The 21,033-nt window shown below is 43.0% G+C and overlaps 3 protein-coding genes and 1 long non-coding RNA gene across 7 annotated transcripts in view; 2 read left to right on the top strand and 2 right to left on the bottom strand.

Annotated features, from left to right (window-relative positions):
* Positions 1 to 14: 14 nt before the first annotated feature.
* LOC103398832 (uncharacterized) lies at positions 15 to 2,193 on the bottom strand. Its single transcript, XR_523538.3, has 4 exons — positions 1,803 to 2,193; positions 1,434 to 1,526; positions 1,050 to 1,121; positions 15 to 707 (listed from the first exon to the last, which is right to left on the bottom strand). It is a non-coding gene; the product is annotated as an uncharacterized LOC103398832 (long non-coding RNA).
* Positions 2,194 to 2,565: 372 nt separating this feature from the next.
* Positions 2,566 to 10,873, bottom strand: LOC103398831 (KN motif and ankyrin repeat domain-containing protein 4-like). 3 transcript variants are annotated; one of them, XM_025053830.1, is made up of 11 exons: positions 10,218 to 10,873; positions 8,246 to 8,442; positions 8,043 to 8,111; positions 6,311 to 7,774; positions 6,147 to 6,222; positions 5,098 to 5,370; positions 4,843 to 4,927; positions 4,401 to 4,620; positions 4,164 to 4,306; positions 3,560 to 3,760; positions 2,566 to 3,168 (listed from the first exon to the last, which is right to left on the bottom strand). In XM_025053830.1, exons 3-11 carry the CDS (start codon positions 8,083 to 8,085, stop codon positions 3,076 to 3,078), a joined length of 2,598 nt encoding a protein of 865 aa, XP_024909598.1. In that variant the 5' UTR covers positions 8,086 to 8,111; positions 8,246 to 8,442; positions 10,218 to 10,873; the 3' UTR covers positions 2,566 to 3,075. The 3 variants fall into 3 exon arrangements, with proteins under 3 accessions (XP_024909598.1, XP_008335795.1, XP_016886420.1); XM_008337573.3 differs by lacking the exon at positions 8,246 to 8,442; XM_017030931.2 differs by lacking the exon at positions 10,218 to 10,873 and having other exon boundaries at positions 8,246 to 8,945.
* Positions 10,874 to 13,302: 2,429 nt separating this feature from the next.
* LOC103398836 (angiopoietin-related protein 3-like) lies at positions 13,303 to 17,454 on the top strand. Its single transcript, XM_025053829.1, has 7 exons — positions 13,303 to 13,874; positions 14,082 to 14,192; positions 15,196 to 15,316; positions 15,488 to 15,504; positions 15,848 to 15,995; positions 16,228 to 16,500; positions 16,578 to 17,454. The coding sequence occupies exons 1-7, from the start codon at positions 13,368 to 13,370 to the stop codon at positions 16,787 to 16,789; spliced, it is 1,389 nt and encodes a 462-aa protein (XP_024909597.1). The 5' UTR covers positions 13,303 to 13,367; the 3' UTR covers positions 16,790 to 17,454.
* Positions 17,455 to 17,805: 351 nt separating this feature from the next.
* LOC103398830 (phosphoglucomutase-1-like) overlaps positions 17,806 to 21,033 on the top strand; it is a 6,059-nt gene continuing 2,831 nt past the window's right edge. The window contains exons 1-4 of one of the 2 annotated variants that reach the window (XM_008337572.3): positions 17,806 to 18,744; positions 19,993 to 20,155; positions 20,382 to 20,528; positions 20,614 to 20,739. In XM_008337572.3, coding sequence (XP_008335794.1) covers positions 18,487 to 18,744; positions 19,993 to 20,155; positions 20,382 to 20,528; positions 20,614 to 20,739 — 694 coding nt within the window. In that variant the 5' untranslated portion in view covers positions 17,806 to 18,486. Of the gene's footprint in view, positions 19,112 to 19,457; positions 20,156 to 20,381; positions 20,529 to 20,613; positions 20,740 to 21,033 lie in introns of both variants that reach the window. The other variant, XM_025053834.1, reaches the window with a different exon arrangement.

Here is a 21,033-nt window from a genome sequence, read left to right as displayed (position 1 = left end):
AGCTCCTCATTATCACAAGCTCTACAACAGATACTGTCTGTCTGTAAGTCATTATTTCCTTCATTATTTCATTTCTATAATACTGTGTGCAAACTGTTTCTTTAGCAGTACTCGGGAAGCTGTGTACTATCTGCAGTCTTGTTTCTGTTACAGTATTAACTAGTTTACGTTGCACAGAGCACAAATTAAATACCAAAATATAAAACAGACAGAAAATTATCCAAAATACATTTAAACAGGTGCCTGCTGGAACGACCTAGATAGCTATCTGTTTATTTAATTTCATTATTTCACTACTCAACTATTTACACTGCATATTATAAATATCATAGGTATGTGGTATACTTTATTATACATACACATCATATTAATTTAATTTAGAACAATAGTATACCAAAAATATAATATATATTATTGAGATTGCAATCAACAACACACATGGCAACAATATTTACCTACTAATTCTACTAACACTAATCTATCCATCTACTTCTACTAACATCCACTGTTCAGATTTCCCATATTCAATGACAATGTTCTGCTACTCATCTGTGTATTTTAATGTATTTTACCTATTTGTGCATTTTTATTGTTGTTTTGGTGCTGGAACTCCTGAGGGATTCAGAAACTTTTATCACATCCAGTTTATTTTTACCCTCTGGTCTCACAGTCGACAGTTGATCCTGTCAAGACATTTTTGGTGTCCCCTGAGAAGAGCCAGTTAGGGAACGTAGCATGTATCGTGGCAGCAATTCATCAGCGTAGGCTAGGGTCAACGGTGTCATGATTACACATTTACTTGGTACAACAACTGTCAGACAATTAATCACAATATTACAATTATTATGCTTTTATTGGTTTCACAACACGGTGCTGTTGCATGATAACATCACCTTTAATGTCATAATATTATTGCACTTTGGTTATATTTTCTGACGCTACTCAGGAAATGTTAGGACATTCATATTGCTAATTATTAGTGTTATCAACTTATGACATCTCTGGTGAAGCTATGGCAGCGTACATAGCTAAATAACGTCAAAGGATACAGTCACAGTCGACGCACTGTACAGCTCCCGTGCCTCTGTTTTAAGTACCGAGTCGGTCCACACGTTGGCCACCTGTGTGGAGAGACATTGTTGAAGATAAATCATGGCTTCACTTCACAAATTATTAGTTTGCTCTCCATTACTGGCGCCACCAATAACCTCAGGAGGAAATCCATGTTGCACTACTTTCCTTTTAATCTCAATGAAAATAAATTAATTCTACTGGCCCAAGTCCCCTTTTCATGATTACAGAATGATTTTCATATCACACACACTATAGATAGTCTTATGTTTGTAACACAATTTTTATTTGTAGCTCCACGTGGACATTCCATATTCTTGACGTCAAACTAACTCCTGTCTCTAATCTTTCGTGTCACTTACTGGGTCTTTAGCGACGGAAAACTGAAGGTCACCTTCTCCGTTGTTCTTAATTAGAGTGATGGACCGTTCGTGGCCCTGTAGTAGGATGGGTTTCTGTACAGAAAAGCAATATTTGCACGTTAATTTCTTTTTTTTTATCTGCCCAGCTCAAACTACCGTCAAAGGACAATTTATTTTGTACTTAATTACCACGACAACTCCATGTTCATTATTTAGGACGAAAAACTAACTACGAATCATATTAAACTCTGACAAATGCTAACGTTAGCTGCCGTGACGCATATGCTAGCGTAAATTGCACTAACGGTCTCGACCGAACGACTACCATTTCAAACAAAATACAACATACAATTGTTTTCAAAAACCCACCATTTCAATCAGTCAGGTGTAGCCACCGTGCCCACTTTTTTTTAATTTCAATGCCCGCTGAAAGCACAAACGACTAACATTCGTTTCTCAGGCGCCAGAAGCACAACCGGAAATAAGGTCCGTACAACGTATTCCTATTTCCGTTCTACAAACGTTCCAATATCAGCGCGTCCCCTACACTTGACATTCACTTTTTTAATTTTTTTTTTTTTTAGTTGAGTCTCTTAGAACTTTTTCTTTGGTAGAAAGTACGTGCTTTGACGACTGTAACAGAAAAGCTCATTGCTGTAAATCTACAAAAATAAATTTAAATACAAAATAATTTCAAATAGTTTTTTAGTTAACAGTTACTTCAGCTATATGTATCACAGACATTGGTGAAGCCCTGCTACCTGCTGGATAGATGTGGTATTACAGCAAGCATGGTCGTCTTTATAGCATTCAATGAGTGAAGTGAGTAGTTTTTTTTTTAAATTAAATACATTGAGAATGGTCGTCAGCATATACATGCTTGTGCATGTTTAGAATTTGAACAAAAGTACTTAATTGTGTTTGTTTGATTTTGCAACGTTAAATTAAGGTAAATATGTCATTGATATATCAGACATTTTATATTAAATAATAAGTCATTAAGGTTACTTAAATATAACATAAGGATCATTTTAAAAAGAAGCTACAGTGAGGTTTAAGGTAAAAATTTCCTAATAGGAAAAAGAACACACACAGTTGGGAATATTTGATATAATTGAGAACGCAGAAGAAATATCATATATATATATTTATTGAAAAACAGCACTTTCAGTACAGTTGATAATCTACACCACATACAGCAATGAAAGGGTTCTTTTGATTTCCCTATGTGTTTTCCGGTTATTTGACCAAATAAGTCAAGGCAGCAAGGCTGAGCTGGGGCGACAACAATGTTAGCATATTTTTCTCTGACAGAGATGCAGTTGTAATTGGAAACATTTTATTTAAAACACAGATACATCTCCACATGGGGCAAATGTAAAACAAACAATAAATATTAACATTAGTTTTTATGACTTGACTTTTTGCATAGAAACTATGAACAACATCAACAACAAAGATCCGAGCTTTCGCTTCTCCAGCTGATGATGTTGTCCTTTTAATGACGTTATACAATCAGGAACAAAACAAAACTTAAAAGCAGCTCAATCCAAGCACATGGCATGACGCTTTAAACTAACAACCGTCAAATTATACACGCAAGGATACAAGATATCTGCAGATTCTCTTCTGGTTTGCTGGTCTACAGAGTTCGAGCCTTAGCATGAGCCTGCAGGAGGGCGGCTGTGTCAGTGTGGGAGCCTCGCATAGCAATGGAAATGGCAGTTTGACCCCGCTGGAGAGAGACGACAGGAAAATACTAGATTCTGCACACGTATTACAGACACATACGTTTACTGCAGAAAAATAAGCCCTATATATATTGAGTACATCAAATAAACAACTCTTTTATTGTGGCTCACAGGGCAAGTTCTGAGTCTTGTATATTGCAATGTATAATGCAATGTATATTGCAATATATGTATATATATATATAATATAATATATAATTTTATTATATAATTTGGAAAGATTTGGCAGGCTGGATTATATATAATTTGGAAAGATTTGGCAGGCCGGATTAAAAAAGCTGATCGGCCCGCATCCGGCCCCCGGGCCTTATTTTGCCCATGCCTGGTCTACAGTGTAAAGACAGCGTTGTCCAATGTCTGCTAGCAAATATCTACCTTATCGGTGAGCGTCAGATCACACTGGCTCCTCTCCAGCAGCAGCCTGGCGATGTGGGTGTGACCTCTCTCCGCTGCGAACATCAGCACTGTGTTTCCCTGACTGTCCTGAATGTTGGTGTCAGCGCCGCAGCTCAGCAGCAGGCGAACCATCACGACTCGACCGTGCCTCACTGCCAAGTGCAGAGCGGTTTGGCCCGTCTGTGAGGAGGAGATAGGGAGGCGATCAAAAGATCTGTTCCAGTTAATTCCTGTATAATTTATTCCTAATTAGGTTTGTAATCCTACATATGATTTAGTGAAGACGCTAAATTAAAATTATTCTGGTGCAGGTGCATACAACTACAGTATATGAAGTGAGGACGGTGCCATGCTCAGAGCACCTCAGTAGTAACTTAGCAACTGGCGGACTCGAACCTCAAACCTTCCAGACCCAAGTCCGCTTCATTAAACCACTAAGCCACCGCTGCCCCGGTGGTGTGTTCCAAGGCAGTTTTAAATAGTTTGAACACATTTAGAGTTCAAATGTGGAGCCCAAAATTTTGGTTTCACTTGTATTTTGGAACCGTTCATCCGAAAGTAAAAGTCTCTGCGTTTCCGTTACCTGGCTGGAGCGAACGTTGATGTTCCCCAATTCCATGATCTTCCGTACCACCTCCATGCCTCCAGGTCCGTCGGGAGCAGTCAGTGAAGCCAGCATCACTGCTGTGTAGCCGGCGTTGTTCTGGAGGTTCAAATCGCTCACGCCTGTGTGTCGCAGAGAAAACGCAAAAACGTTTTTGATTCGTTCCGTAGTAAAACTACCAAAAACCAAAGTCAAGCGCTTTTAGCTCTGCGTTACCCGTGTCCAGGAGCTGACCGACAATGCCGTAGTTACAGTGAGACACGCTGTAATGCAGCACCGTGTTCCCGTTGTCGTCGGCCAGGTTGATGAGGAAGGCCAGCAGTGATGGGGTGGCTTTCTTCACCTCCCTCAGATACACAGACACCTTGCTGGGAACTGAGGCCTCCTCCGCTGCCGCACTGAACCAGTGCTGGAACAGCACCACCAGGGCCTTTCTCTGTCGGCACAGATGGGACAGAATTTGGATTAAGTAATTACAGAAATGAAAAAAAAAAACGTCAACAATTGACACTCGACAAAATCACTACTACGAGTACTTTGGGATTCTGAAAGATCGGAGATCAGGGAAGCTGCGACAGCATCGTCTGACCAGATGAATGAACTTTATTTTTGGATTTTTCGGCTTCATTGAGTATTTTCGAAGTATTGTCCAACGTACCATGTCATCGTTGGGATTGTCCATGTTTTCCATGTGGTCGTTGAGGAAGTGACAGGCAGCCATAAAGTCTGCACTCACACCTTCCCTGTAACACAGGAAGCACGTGAACTTGATTAACAAAGTAAAAACTGCACATCTGACTTCACAGCTGCAGCAGCGAACTAACCAGGGATTAAAGTAACAAGTAGAAAAGGGAAAAAGAGCTGGGCCAAGTAGACCTCCTGACGCCCTGACAATTAGTTCTGCTCCTCTTACCCTCCTGTTGTTGTTTCGGAGGAGGTGAACCTCTCCGTCTGCTCTCCTGCAGGCTTTGTTTTGGTTTTGGCCATTTTCTGCGAAACGTCAGCCTCCGCTGACGCCTCGCTCCCGTCTGTCTGCGCCGAGCCGGATTTTCCTGGTGTCATCTGGGCGTCTGGGCTCATCTGGCTCTCTGGCTCTCTTCGGTTTTTCTCCGTGTCCACCTGGGCAGCGTACGTCTGAGCGGAACTGTCGCTCACACTTTCCTCTCCGACGCCGCTTGCGACGTGTCTTTATGAAGATTGGAAAGGAAATTAGGTGTCACATGGTTGTCAGAGCTGAATTATGCAATTATTTTTTAAATTAATTTAAGACTCATTTCGAAACTGCACGGTACTTGCATAAATGCCGAGGCTAGCTGCACCGAAAGCGTATAAATGTTCATTAAAGGCGGACATTCACGGTGGGTTCACAGGAGGAACTGTCATCCGCCGATGATTGATATTACGTCTCTCCAGAAGGTGGCGCCATTTCTTGGGGCACCTCCTTCCACAGTTTCCGAAGGTGTAGCCGTAATAGTAGCAGGAACTGGCTCTTTTTGGCGAGGCTGCCGAACATCGTGATCGGCAGTTGGCGGTCGAAGAGTAGCTAGTAGGCAGTGACGACGTCGTCGATTTTGTTGCAAAATTGGACCGATCGAACCGTATCGTCGTCCCATTCCCGTGACATCACTTGCAGATCCAAATCCGGGATACAGTATATTTTACATATACAGTTTCAAAAACCCGCAAAGTCGCGAATCCGCGAAAGATGAACCGCGGAATAGCGAGGGACTACTGTAATTTGAAGGTATTTTTGGGAAGAAATTGCATCAATTTGATCTCATCTCTCGTCTCTTATCTCATACCAATTTAATTTTGTTTTTACATCATCAAATATATGGGTCCTCCAAAATAGTAAATACATATGTTGTATCAATATATTGCTACATGAGCATCAGTAATAATTCACAAACGAAAACATGAAGTAACCATAAACACAACACTTAGACTCAGATTCTTACTAACCCTTCGTTAACGTCCACGGAGTGTTGGCTTTTGGACGTCTCCATAAGCATGTCCGTCTTCAGGATGGACTTGAGGGCTGCAGGGGAGACGGGGGAAAGAGAATGTGTCTGAAAAACCATTTTCAGGACATTTTTCGCCCATTCTGTCGATGTGTAAATCTGTACCTTTCGGAGCGATCATTTCTTTATCATTTCTTCTGTTCTGAGTGTAGTAGGATTCCAGGACGTCAACCAGCGCCATCATCTCCCGCTGCAGGTAGCCGACTTTGGAGTCTTGTTGTGTTAGGAGTTGACTTTCCTTTCCTGACTTGCTGTTGGCACGCAAGCACTCCCACTGCTGCTCCAGGAGCCTCTTGATCTTTTTTATGTGGCGGACAACCACCGCTGTGTCCGCATCTGAAGTCTGTCCGGATCGATCTGACACCGGCGGTGTCTTAGACTCAAAAATGGTGTCTAAGCCTTTGGAGGAAACCACTTTATCGTTACACTCCAACGTTCTCACCGCGGTCTCGTCTCCATCCTGGTCCACCATCACCCTTTCCGCCCGTACCCACACCGCGGGATTCCTGACGAGGTTCTCGATTCTTTCGTCTTTTCTCTTACCCTCTTCTTGCTGCTCCTTTAGCAGACCTAAGGCTCTCTGGAGCTCCAGCCCAGTTTCGTGGAGCTTCTGCTCTAGGACGGCTACTTTAGCCTGCAGGGATGTGACCGTCAGCAGCTCGTCCAGATCTGTACTGGCCCTCCACTCTTGTGAGGAACGGACGTCATCGTGACCGGCCTTGTGACTTTTAGGAAACGTGATGTGACTTTCATGCCGGGGCCGCTTGACGTCCGTAATGCTATAGCAGGAAAAAGCGCCATGGTCGGCGGTTCCGTTCATTTTTGGAGAATAGACTTGTGGACTAAGGCCTTGACAAAGTCTTTCTCTTTCCTCTTGGAGGAAACGGATCTGAGCCCTGAGCTCTGGGATGACCCTGACCTCCAGCTCCAGCTCCTTGACATGTTCAAGGGCCTCGGACAGACATCTTGGCATTCTGGAACATTCCCTCGGTTGGGGACTACCCGCCGAATCGAAAATGCTTTCGCAGGACGTGTTCCTTCCATCCAGGTGATCCCTGGAACTCCTGAGACTGGCGGCGGCGTCATCTGTGGACTCCGACGTTTGCCTCAGCAGTACCGTGAGAGGGAGACTGGAAGCTCGGAGGAGGTGAGGTCTGATGTGCTCACCCAGGGGCTGCTCATCGAACTCTTTGATTCTAGCCTCCATCTCCGACAAGGATTTGAGCCCGGTGGGAGATAGCTGCAATCGGCGATCGCACACCGATGAGCTGTGGCTCGGAGGATGATGGACGTCCGTCGGTCGGGACCTCGGGCCAAGAGCTCCGGTCGACCCCCAGAGGGTTGAGCGATAGCCATTTCCGGAGGTGTTGAGGTGCCGGGGAAGAGTGCTTGCCCTGGGGCCTTTGCTCCGGCGCTGGACTGGGACTCTTTTGATGGTGTTGCCCTTCTCTATGTCATCTACATATTTCAAGAAGTCCAAGTCTATTTGGAAGCCGTACGGAGTTTCTACCGAGTAAGGCGGCTTCCCTTTAAATCCGGTCTTCTTGGGTTTATGAAATGAAGTAGTTCCTGGAAAGTTAGAAAACGAGAAAACGAGAATTTTTTTTTTTTTTTTTGATTCCGTCATTTTTAGCTTCCGAATGTTGTAGTTTCTTCGGTTGCTTTGGATAAAAGTTGTGTGCTAAATGTAAATCAAGATGTAGTAAAGGCTGGGAAATGTGTGACACTGTGGTTTAAGACAGTAAAAAAAAAAATTTTTTTAATTTTTTTTTTTAAATTTAGAAAAGCTCTCAGTCAGTCTTTTCCCTCTTCTTTTCTGTTTCTGTTATTTCCTTACCATTTTGCTCTTCCATTGTGCACTCTTTCGGTTCTCGTAACATTTGCCGTCACATCATCTGGTCATCATCTATAAAAAAAAAAAATAGATACAATCACTTTTGGGAATATTCCACAAATGGGCAGAAGAAAATAAATTTTCAATGCTATTAAATTAAAAAAAAAAAAATCTACTTTAAAATAGCAGCGCACAGTGAAACTCACATGTGTGCTGCACTTCTCTCTCTCTTTGTTTTTCTCACACTGTCACTGCTTCATTTCTTCCATGCATCATGCAGCTATTATTTAACGCTGCAGGCCTCATGTTCCTTTGATTACAGCCCTACCATCCAGGACCGGAGCCGAAAATAGCCGATGCTGGTTAAGCCCGGCAGCGACGGCCAGCAGGACAAAATATACTCCTACAGACATAAATACAGGCAGTCATTGTTCTGACTCACTACTTTCCTCCTCTCACTTTGTCTCCCGCTACGTCTCCGTTGCTTTACTTTTACTGACTGTCACTTCTTCCTGGACCGTTGCCTTTAATCTTTATTGCAGTACAAGGTTTTTCTTGCAAATCAACGCCGGTGGAGATGAGATTGTACTCAACGGTCCAGTAGTCACTTTCAGTGTCTCTCCCCTCATCCTCACACCACCTCCTGACCGCTGTTCTTCAGACGCCACAGTCACTGAGCCACAGACCCAAACAATCTCAGCTATGCAGCAAACAGACACCACCAAATTGGTACCGTGGGAAAGATATTGTTTGTTTGTTGTTGGTTTTTTTTTTCATTGAAACGCTCTCCGGCGGCCATTATTGAACATCTAGATCTCGTTACGTAGGAACTTGTAATTCTTTGAAAATCCTGGCATCCTTACCTCACTCTTCGGCTTCGTCTCCTTTCTTTTGGACAGAGACGATGTACATTGTACAGTGATTTTATCACTCTTCGGCTTCGTCTCCTTTCTTTAGGACGGAGACGATGTACATCTTTAATTATTACTCTTGGCTGATGTCATCGTCGGCGTGATGATGTAATATCTGTAAGAATCGTTATCAGTTTTTTTCCTCCCATAATGAAAACCCAATAAGGTTTCTCCAAATATGCTGGATTGCTTGTGGTGTCCAGATACATTTACCGCAGTTTTGGAGGGAAAATGGCTGCATGTATTCGTATCGGTTGATATCCGAATCGGAAATGAAGTGTTTTGACAATGTTGGCTTATAGGATATCTAGAAAATGTTGATATCGGAGTGGCGCTTTGGCGCTTTGGGAACTCTCCAAACCCGAAGGCCGAACAATGCTAATGAAAGACTTCTTTCGGTATAGCAACTCTGTCGGAGTTTTACACCTATTAGCATTAAACTCTAAAGCGTTAAAGCTATCCAGGTTACGTTGTTGATACTGTTTTATGCAAACGCCTACCTTTCTCCCGTTTGTCAATTCCGTACACTACATGTTCGAACGTTGCTTTTAATGTCTTAATGTTCTTTTCCCGGAAAAACCTCTTTCTCTCCTCAACATTTTTGGCTGCTCACACTGTGGTTTTTCCAGCACATACCTCTGAACCCTCTCTTCTGCTCAGAGTTGATTTAGAAACCAAGCCAACTGTTTGGAGAAAAACTCATTTCCCTTTTCTGGTTTCTCCTTCTCTCCTGTCTTTTCTGTCGTACTCGCAATTAACTTATTTCTAAATGATCTTCATGTAAATCTAATTTTTTTTTAAAAACTTTTTATAATTCGTTTTTTTTTTTTCTTCTTTTCTTTATGTCCCGCTCCTGTTCTAGCGAAAGTGGGGTCAAAAATGCAATGAGGCGCTCAGACCTCATTGAGAGAAACGCAGAGCCGAGTTCTAAGGATCCAACAGCTGCCAGTTGCCGGCGGCTTCATGCAAGGAGGAACGCAATGGTATGTCAACATAGCAAGGTTAAAATAGAAAGTTGCTAATTTGTGTGCTTCTGTGCGTAGGTGGGTGTGTGTTTGTTGTTGTCATTTATTCCAGTAGCATTTAACAAACATTTCATCTTAAACTTTCAAAGTTTAAAAAAAAACAAAAACAAATGTATGATCTGAACTTAGCCTAGCCTAGATCACGCCTTTAATACGTAAAAAAAAAGTGCTGTCAGGGGTTTTTACATTTTCCGCTGTTTTCAAGAAAGCGGGAACGAAATAAATGCTAAATCAGAACTCACCCCGTGATGTGCTTGCTCCTGTTTTCCTCCACTTTGTCACACTGAGGTCTGAGTGTACTTTCCAGAGGGTTCACCACAGTCTGATCTGAGCTCGGGCTCAGCCTAGTCTGTCTCCAGAGAGGACGAGGAGGTGCTGTCAGGGAGAGTGGTATGCTGCGGCTGCTGCTAAATGCCACTGAGCGGCCCCTGCCATAACTGACACTGGTCGTGCTTGTGTGTAAAAAAGTGCGTGCAGGGAGAGAGGGGGGTGTCGGGGGGGGGGGTTGCTTACATGTCTGCCATATCAACTGTCCCAGCAGATGGACAACTGTGGGGGTTAAACATAAGGGACCACACCCAGTTCTCCTGACAGCAACGGGAGTTGAGAGGTGGGCTTCGATGCGGGCCTTCGTCACTCTCTTCGGAAAAAACCCGGTGACAGCCTGTCGACATATGGTGCACATGCTACGGGGTCACCTCAGTGGGTGGCAGCTACCCATCCATCTCAGGTTTTGAAAAAAAAAAAAAGTGACTGTGCAGTACTAGCGGTCCTCCGTGTGACAGAGGTGTAACCCTACCCCGCAGTTATGTGGACTTTAACCTTGATAATCCACTGAAGCACAGCAGTCCCTTCCTTTAGGTTTTACTTTTCATTTGTCTTAGATTCTTTGTATGGCTATGATCCATCTCAGGTTTTGAACCTCATGTCCATCCAGGACATCCATTTTCATCCGCTTATCCGTTATCGGGTCGCGGGCTAACCTCATGTCAACCTCAAAATACGGCCCGCTAAGGTCAACCTCCAAATACGGACATAAAATTCAAAATTACATCAAGCGGGCCGAATTGAACCCACTAGCGGGCCGGTTTTGGCCCGCGGGCCCTATGTTTGACACCCCTGCCCTAAAAAGATGCAGAAGAGACGCACGAATCCTCACTGATACTCAGTCTTCAGTCTTCAACCAAAACATCTCTTCCGAGTGTCCAACTGCAAAACAAACCACGCGAAATGCATTTCGGGATGTTTTTAAAACGTGGAGGAAAAAAAAAACGCACTCTGAGAGGCCGAAAAGCACCCGATCGGGCTTCGCAAAAGATGGAAAAAGACTTACGTCTTATGTATAAAGAAATACATTTTCCATTACCCGAGCAGACAACTGACTCTGAGAGGGATTGTGGTTTGGCTCCGTAGAAAAATAGCGAGGAAGGGAAAGAAAAAAAAAAACAAAAAAAACACACACTGTCTTTATTGGACCAAACAACTGCTGATGGACTGACCACAAACACTGCTCAACGACTGGCCAACAAGCACAACGTTAGGGGGAAACGTATAGATTGATGTTGTTCTCAGGGACAAATGGCTAAAGCTAAAAAAAAAAAAAAAAGACTGTTTAATTAATAATCCGTAGAAATAGACGTTTGGGTTTAACGCAGCGAATTCCAGGAGATATTCCAGCTTCTGGGGTATTATTTTTAAGCAAAATACTATTTGTGGAAAAATTCCTACAGGGCTTTTCCACCGGCGTAGCATCTTTGTAAAATGTACTTTCAATACATTTTTTTTTTTTTTTTTACAAATGCCTCGGTGATGCAGTTTCACGCCGAGGCAACAATGCATGAAACGCTGCTTGGTAATTCACTCCACTGAGATTTTTTGTCACAGTCTAACGTCTTCTCTCCCCCGTCCGACGCTCATTATGTAACTGTGGCTTGTGGTGAGGGGAGTTCCAGGCCGTGCAGTAGCTGACTCGGCCGACTGAAAACGACCCAAGGCGCATTTACTACAGCCAGGGTCTTACGCGAGGTCATGTCACGACCGCGGCTCGGTGTTGGACGTACCGAAGAAGCGGATAGAAAAATCACTCCCGCGCTGCCAAACCGGCTTTTAATGAAGGGTTCCGTCTGCTCTGAATTCCCCCCTTTTTTTTTTTGAAGTGGTTTAATCAAAGGTCGAAGAGGTGAAAAGGGAATCTCGTGTCAGGTCATGTCAAGAGCTGCATTTTTAATGCGCGGCAGATACTTGCTAACTTGCAACGGCGTGGTATTTCTACCATTCCCCTATATGTGTGTGTGTCGGAAACAAAAACTGCTGGAGATAATTATATATATATAGAAAAATGGATGGATGTGTATTATTAATTTACTAGAAATTTCCGCAGACCCCACTCGAATATCCGGGGACCCCATACAGGCTTGCGACCCCAAGGTTGGAAAACACCAGTCTTTATATTTGCATTCTGAAATCCTCTGGTCATTTTACTGGACACTGTATTACTCAGGTCCTGTGTTTACTGTGTACACACGAGGGCGCACAAAGTTCTACGATGAGTAAAGTTAACGTTTAACAGAGGAGGGGGCGGGAGGGAATTCGGGTTGTCAGGGACTTTTAAGGACATCGCTCTTTTTTTCCCGACAACTTTTTTTGCATTCAAGTTACCATAACACTAATTTACATTGCTCGAAACAGCGACGTTACGTAATATTGAATCTCAAAAGTCATATTGTCCGTTGAGCCTCAGTGTAATCTGGGTCACCTCTCTGCTCCCCGGCAACTAAAGGTCAAGGAAAACAAACGTTCTGGGTCGTAGAAAGGTGGAAAAAACACATTTTTTGGAACATTCATACAATATTTGTGTGATTACGAGACTTCTTCTGTTATGCAATAATTATGCGAGGAAAACTCAGTTTTATATTGATCGCTTTTGGCCTTTCATCAGGTGTTGCCACCCGAACGTGGCGAAAAAGAAGGTGCAGTGATCGTCAGGGGAAACCAGATGTTTGGTGGCCAACTGAGTTTCAAATGAAACAGTGACCGAAATAAAAAAAAATGAATAAAAAAAAGAAGGTTTAAGATGAACTGGCAGATTTGCCATAAAGCACCAAGGTTCTCAGCTAGCTCGAAATCCTTTCCTGGGATCAAAGTGAAAACAAATCACGCAATCTACCTATTATTCAAAAATAACCGTTAACCAACGGGGAATTGAATTTCAACCGTCCAATCAGGATGACAAATCAACTACCTACATGCAGGTATTGATCAGATCAAGTTAATCAATAACCCGGTAACAAACAGTGTCCTTATAAAACCCAGCTTTTCCCCCTGCTGGCTCTGCGTCCGTCTTCAGAGGAGGACGAGCTCAGCCAATCGTGGAGCGTCAAAACAACAACAACATGAAAGTGACACTCGTTTCCGTAATATTCGTCCTGTCTGTTGCTGGCGTGACCGCCTTCTACGGCCAGGAGGAGACCTCTGTCCCGCAGCACCAGGCTCCAGCTGAAACCCGGTCCCGCTTCGCTGCCCTGGACGACGTGCGTCTCCTGGCCAACGGCCTCCTCCAGCTGGGCCACAGCCTGCGGGAGTTTGTGCAGAGGACGAAGGGACAGATCAATGACATCTTCCAGAAGCTGAACATCTTCGATCGCTCCTTCTACCAGCTCTCAGTGCTGACCAGCGAGATCAAGGAGGAAGGGGAGGAGCTGAAAAAGACCACGGTGGTGCTGAAGGCCAACAGCGAGGAGATCAAAGGCATGTCCGCTCAGATCAACTCCAAGGTGGAGAACATCCTGCAGGAAAGAAGTCAGTTGGAGAGCAAAGTGGACGTCCTGGAGATGAGGCTGAGTAGTCTGTCGCAGGGTTTGGTGACCAGCGAGCAAGTGGCAGAGATCAACGACCTCAAGGTGAGCGACCCGGTGACGAAAGCTACGCGTGACGTCATCGGAATCGGAAAATACTTTATTAGGAAATTGTTTTTGTTACAGCCGTTCCTGGAAAGGCATTCCGAGAAACGCAGGCAACTGAAGCAACTGAATTCATTGTAATATTTTTAAATTGACGATCCGTTGATAGCTTTTTTTTTTTTTTAATCTGTTTCTATTGTGTTCCAGGCTGTGATTCACAGTCAAGAGAGGAGCATCACTGAACTGCTGAAGGCCGTGAGGGATCAAAGTGACCAGATCAACTTCCAGAAGACGAAGATCAAGAATTTAGAGGAGAAGGTAGGTCGTCACTTTCTTATTTAGAGGAGAAGGTAGGTCGTCACTTACTTTCTTTCTTTTCTTTAGGGTTAGAATAGTTTTTTTTTTGTAAGAAAAAAAAATAAAAATAAATAAATATATATGCACAGTACTGACATAAATTCAACAAAACTCCCACCAACTCAAAACTCACAAAATTTTGTGAAGTATATTTTCACAAATTTTTCTTGGCATTTTTTAATAATTAATAATCGCACCAATTCGATTAATCGCACGCAATAACGGATGTAAAACACATGCTACCTCCTGTTATTTGGTCTTCCTTTCCAACAAATAATCATGATTAATTGTGAAAATGATTTAATTCATTCAAGTAAAATAAAATAAAATCATCACTTCAGTGTTCTAGATCAAGGGTTCCCGAACTTTTCCACGTTAGCGCCCTCCAAACAGCGTTAGCTTACGGCCCGATGAACCCCTTTGTAAACTCCTTCATTCACTATTCACTCATTTCTTTAGCATAAAAAAAGTTATCAACAAACATGTCCATTTGTGCACTGGCTAGCTACACACTAGCTTTATTGTTTCGTATTGTCCCTACAACATTCTGAGGCCGCTCTAGCACCCTCTGGTGGGGAAAAAACCACTGTTCTTGCTGACAGTTAACGGTCGGCGCAGGGTTTTTTTAACGGCAGAGGACGGAGGCTTCGGGAGAACAATGTGTGTGGTTTGGGTGTAGACTGAGCGACTGTGAGACGACGGCATCGACGGGATCAACTCAGGAAAGTCTGCCAGTAAACAAGGGTGGTGTCGTCTGTCTGTTCTCAACAACCGGGAAGGAAGCCCGAAAGTCTTTCTTGGATGTGCGCTAATTGCGTGTTACTCAACTGGTATCTGTCAATGAATTTCCGTCTCGGCGAGAATCTTCCTCAGTCCAACAGCTTGTTAGAAAAAAAAAACATTAATGCTAATTTATCTTTGTGTACTTGTGTTGATGACTAATCAGTTGTTGTCATTTTTCTAGCTGTCAGTCAACACCTTGGCTCAGGAGACCATCGAAGGGATGTCTGAACCCTTCAACAACGAACCGCCAACTCTCACTCCGTTTTCCTCCGTCTCCCACTTGTTCAGAGACGCGGAAACTGGTGAGTAAAGAACTATACGATCGGCCAGCAGGGGGCGTTACTGCGGAGCAGTAGCAGTGCAATGCAATTTTTGCTGTTATAACATGATTAATAAGCTGTGGGTTTCCCAGACACAGAGTGCAGGGGACTTTTTGACCTTTCTCTCCACACTTTTCTCTTTCTCTTCCACAGCCAGTGATCTTTGCTCCGTTACGCTCTGTGCTCCTGGTCACTGTATTTTTTTTTTCCTGTAAAAAGCCCTCGTCCTCCCACCCCCCACTTCCCTCCTCCCCCTTTTTATCTTTCTTTTTTGGACCTCCAGAGGGGGCAGGGTGGGTCAACCCATTCTCAATGTCTCCACACACCACATGTCTCTCTGTGACTGTCCCACTCTGTCCACCGACATAACCATCTAAACCGGAGCTAAGAAACGTTTGTTGGTTGTTCTTTTTGGGACACAGATTGATGTCATTTAACTCAAAAGATAATTTACTTGAAGTAATTTTTAGGAGTGGGGGTTTAAATTTATTTTTAGGTCCCTGTGTAATCTAGCTTGTCTTTGTGTTTTTGTTTTTTTTTTTTTTTTTTTTTTTTTTTCTTCCAGATTACGGTGCTACGGTCATCCAGAGAAGAATAAATGGGTCCGTGAATTTTGATCAGACATGGGAGAAGTACGAACATGGGTTTGGAGATTTACAGGGTGAGGAAAAAACTCTGTATTATAGTCTATACCTCATGTGTCAAACTTAAGGCCCGGGGGGCCAAATTTGGCCCGCCAAGTCATTTTTTGTGGCCCGGGGAGTTTAAAAAACAATTTAGTAAAGTCCATGCAGCAGAGTTTCTTAACCTGATAAACACAGAGGAATAAACAATATTTGTGACTATCCTCATTTGGATTGAAAACCATGTAAATCCTCTGCATTTTAAACCAGGAGAGTTTTGGCTGGGCCTTGGGAAAATTCACACTCTGGCTGCCCAGGGCAACACGGTCCTGGACATCCAGCTGGAGGACTGGAAACACAGCAGGCATTTCGTCAAATACCGATTCTACCTGGAGGGCCCGGAGAGCAACTACACCATTCACCTCAAGTATTTGTCTGGAGATTTGCCGGATCTCATGGGTAACCACGCAGGTGTGACGTTCTCCACCAGAGACAGGGACAAGGACGGTCACAGAGACTCTAACTGTGCCCACCAACAGACAGGTAGAGGACATGTTTCGAACGGCTATGTTCGGGGGGGAAAGATACCCGTCAGACACGTTCTTTCTTTCCTTCTGCAGGTGGATGGTGGTTCAACGTCTGCGGAGACACGAACCCAAACGGTCGGTATTTCCACGTGAGACCGAAGGGACGTTCCGAGCGAAGGAGAGGAGTTCAGTGGAAGTCCCCCCAGAAAGTGTCCTACTCCTTTAGGCTAACGCAGATCTCGGTCCACCCCGGACCTCCCTTTTTCCCTACTCCTGCTTCTCCGTCTTCTTTTGCTTTTTTTTGATGCAGCCAGCGTGAATGGGTGTCAGACAATCTTGGAGACAAAATGAAACTGTGTCCTCTGTATGTAGTTTCATTTTGCCGTCCACATATTTTTAGGTTCTAGGAAAAGAAAAAATCCGTCCAGATTGTATTTATTTCATTTTATTAATTACCCGATATGCCGACATTGTCCAAACACGATGTGTTAAAACATAGTTCCTCAATTATTTTCTGCCCCCTAGAGGACAGAATTGAAATACTTTCGAGCGCCTGGTAATATTTATTTATTTATCTGTATAAACCACTCTAAAAGTTGGTCGGCCAAAACTATCGGACATCCATTATGATAACCTTCTTTGAGCTTTAACCCATCACATAATGATGGGTTAAAACAGAGTTTCTCAATTATTTTTCTTCAATGCCCCGCCCCCTTATTTTTTTAATTATAATAATTGAATAATTGAAATACTATTAAGGGCCTGTTAATATTTATTTATTTATCCGTACAAACCACTATATTGAGATGCTGACACCAGCATTCTGCATAAAAATAAAATGAGCTGCAATGCTGCCATCTAGTGTCTTTCACTTTCACATACAGCCGGTTTTCCCCCCAAAACTATTTTCAGGTCACGCATCATTTGACAAAACCCGGCATTGCATTATCGAGTTTTCGTAATGGGAGGATGGAACTATATAAATACATACATGTGATAACAATAAAATCATCACGTACTTATCTTTGTCTCAGACCTAATCCTCTTCACCTACAAATCCCACCCTGACCCTGGTCCTCACCATGATCCACTTCATCTCAGAGTCCAGTTCTCACCAGCCCATGAACAGTGTCAACATGTCTGTCTGAGGAGACTTCACCGTCACGACCCCTTCACTGTCACGACCCCTTCACTCTCACGACCCCTTCATCTAAAAATTTTCAAGAAAACTTTTCAAATTTCTTCAAAAAAAATTTTTTCAAAGAATTTTTTTTTTGACATGTTGTTATTGGAAAAAAAAATTTTTTTTTGAAAAACAATCACAAACAACATGTTGTTATTGGAAAAAAAAATTTCTTCTAAGTTAACGCAGGGTTGCCCAATATGTAGATCGCAAAGCAAATGCGGACACCCCTGAGTTATGGAAAGTGTGTTTCCCTGTATAACCACTAGAGGGGGGTAGAGTTCTACCCCATGTAGCTATATAAAACTGAACAATAGTAAACAACATCTATTTCTGTATGCCCTTTTAATAGGCCCCCCTCTGTTCAACAGTCAAAACTCTCTTTCGAAAACAGTGTCGAGATTTACTGCGACGACAGATTAAATTCTTTCTGTCAATGTCGCGATCGCAGCTGCACCCTCAGGTCCTCTCTGTAAGGCACACTTAAGAATCTTTCACTTGATCCAGACTCAAGCCAACTCTGTGAGTTGCAGGCCTTTTGCCAGACAGTGATCCCCCGGCACATGTGTGAAGGAGGGGCGTCTTCAGTTACGGCCTGTGCGGACACACATTAGTTTAAAATGTTATTTTGAGCTGCAGAAGTCCCGCTGTTACCCCGTGCTTCTGGTGAAATAATAGGAGGAGTCCGGCTTTTGCCCTCCTGTTCTGCCCGTCCGTGCTCTATTCTTCGATGATTACTGACGGGGGATTTCCCCTCCGAACAACTGGACGGCTCTTTGCGCCACAACTGTTTAGAATTGCTTCTTGGTTTCTACAACAATGGAAAACTGCGCTCTGCAAGTGTTGACCGTGCCGACGGCCCCGTACCCTGACCAGAGACCGGGTACCAACGGTCTGAGGAAAAGGGTCTCGGTGTTTCAGTCCAGGAGACACTACTTGCATAACTTCGTCCAGAGTATCTTCTCTTCCATTGACCTGCGCGACCGTCAGGGTTCTACAGTCGTGGTTGGTGGAGACGGACGCTACTTTAACCGAATAGCGATTGGGGTCATTGTGCAGATGGCAGCTGCCAACGGGGTCAGTGACACCATGTGTGTGGCGTGACTTGACTTTGCTGTGTTTTTGTTTGTGTGTTCGTGCTGCTGAGTCTGCGCATGGGTGGATAGATAGATAGATAGATGGATATAATTTGACAGTTTTATATGTATATAAATATATATATATATACACATATATATGTGTATATGTATATATATATGTATATGTATATGTATATGTATATGTATATGTATAATATGTATATGTATATATGTATATGTATAATATATATATGTGTAGGTAATTTATGGACACATTACCCCGGTCTCCAATATACACATGTTGGACCATGGGAGTAAACAATGGCAAGAACACATACCTCAACCCAGTGTTTTTCAACCTTAGGGTCACAGTCCCATATGGGGTGGTCTGAAATTCAAATGGGGTCGCATGCAGTATGTCGTATTTTGATTTTTTTTTTAATCTGTTAAAATAATAAATTTACATATTTAAATGAAGGTAAATATATGTATTAAAATATATAAGAAATATATGTACTATGAATATATATCATACAACTATAGGAATAGAAACGTTTATGTATACAATAGACTGTGTTGTGTGTATGCACATATATGTGTATATGTGACTGTACAGAACAGTTTTTCCTAACATGGTTATTGTTTAAGGGAGAATTCGTTCAAATCTGTGCTCAATATACAGAAAATATTTTTTAAAAAATAGTCTCTAAGGTCGCCAGAAATTTCTGCTGTCAAAATGGTGTCACAAGCCAAAAAAAAAAAAAGTTGGCAACCACTGACTGAACCCATGTTGACACTTTGGAATCTTGACATTTACTAAAGCTTCCTAGAGCCAGTAGCATTGTGAGGCTCTTAAATGATGGCATTACTTACTGTACAAATATAAGGCCAGGGCAACTATGTATATGTAGCCCTGAACGCATCTCCTTTTAGCCAGTCTCCTGTCTGCAAATAGAAACACGAGACCTGTTTGTTTTTAACATTCTGCCCAACACCAGCTGCGCTTCCTGGGTTTGGATTACAGCAGCTTTGAGCTTCTGGTACTTTCTACTACTTGTGTAATGTATAGGGCATACATCGTGGGATTTAAAATACATTCGCATGCATTGGATGCTTTTTTTATTTTTTCATGGCACGACCCACACCAAACACTTCCCCGCATCCTTCCAAATATACTCAAATATACATGTAAATAATAACCTGGATATAAATACATGCTCTAATGACTTGTGTGACATTTCCTCAGGTGGGCCGCGTGATCATCGGACACCATGGGATAATGTCCACGCCGGCCGTGTCCTGCGTGATCAGGAAATACAAAGCCATCGGCGGCATCGTTCTCACTGCCAGCCATAACCCCGGTGGACCGGAGGGAGACTTTGGCATTAAGTTTGACACTGCAAACGGAGGTATTGTAACCGAAGACGCCAATGCGTTTAAGAGCAACAGACACGAGCTAAACACTCTCACAAGAGAGGCTGTGAAAGACACACGTGTTGCCGAGGTGCAACACCCAGAGAGCGGGCACTCCCGAAAAATCGAACCAATATTTAGTGTCAGGTTATATAACATTTGAATATTACATTTTAAAAAAATGTTTGTTTGTGTTTTTTTTTTTTTTTTTTCAAAAATTAGGACCATCCAATGAGGTCATCACAGCCAAGATCTTTCAAATCAGCAAAACCATCGAAGAGTTCGCCATCTGTCCTGGACTTCTGGCCGATCTGACAACCCTGGGAAAACAGACGTTCGATCTCGAGAACAAGTTCAAACCTTTCACAGGTGAACTTAAAAAAAAATTATAATTATATCAGTGAAAGAAAATGTCAGAATATCTGTCTAACATTTTGCCGGTGGTTGTGTTCAGTGGAGATTGTGGACTCTGTGGAATCGTACGCTAACTTGTTGAGGAACATCTTCGACTTTGCGGCCCTGAAGGAGCTGCTGTCAGGAGACGACCACATCAAGATACGTCTGGATGCCATGCATGGAGGTGAGACAAAAGTAAAAGATTATTCTGATACACCGTCAACATAAACATCAAGATGGATGGATGGATGGATGGATGGATGGATGGATGGATGGATGGATAGATGGATGGATGGATGGATGGATGGATGGATAGATGGATGGATGGATGGATGGATGGATGGATAGATGGATGGATGGATGGATGGATGGATGGATAGATGGATGGATGGATGGATGGATGGATGGATAGATGGATGGATGGATGGATGGATGGATGGATAGATGGATGGATGGATGGATGGATGGATGGATAGAT

Source organism: Cynoglossus semilaevis, unplaced genomic scaffold, assembly GCF_000523025.1.
Source record: "Cynoglossus semilaevis isolate Cse_v1.0 unplaced genomic scaffold, Cse_v1.0 scaffold436, whole genome shotgun sequence".
Lineage (NCBI taxonomy): Eukaryota > Metazoa > Chordata > Actinopteri > Pleuronectiformes > Cynoglossidae > Cynoglossus > Cynoglossus semilaevis.
The sequence above is the reverse complement of the archived record's forward strand: the minus strand, read 5'-3'. Positions and strand labels throughout refer to the sequence as shown.

What these genes read in the sequence shown, in the direction of transcription:
- LOC103398831 (XM_025053830.1), bottom strand. Translation starts at nt 8,085, where the DNA reads ATGTTACGAGAACCGAAAGAGTGCACAATGGAAGAGCAAAATG. An exon ending in CGGTCAGCTCCTGGACACGG is followed by an intron (nt 4,307 to 4,400) that starts GTAACGCAGAGC and finishes TGCGACACACAG; the next exon opens with GCGTGAGCGATTTGAACCTC. An exon ending in TCAACGTTCGCTCCAGCCAG is followed by an intron (nt 3,761 to 4,163) that starts GTAACGGAAACG and finishes TCCTCCTCACAG; the next exon opens with ACGGGCCAAACCGCTCTGCA.
- LOC103398836 (XM_025053829.1), top strand. Translation starts at nt 13,368, where the DNA reads ATGAAAGTGACACTCGTTTCCGTAATATTCGTCCTGTCTGTTGCTGGC. An exon ending in CAGAGATCAACGACCTCAAG is followed by an intron (nt 13,875 to 14,081) that starts GTGAGCGACCCG and finishes ATTGTGTTCCAG; the next exon opens with GCTGTGATTCACAGTCAAGA. An exon ending in TCAAGAATTTAGAGGAGAAG is followed by an intron (nt 14,193 to 15,195) that starts GTAGGTCGTCAC and finishes TCATTTTTCTAG; the next exon opens with CTGTCAGTCAACACCTTGGC.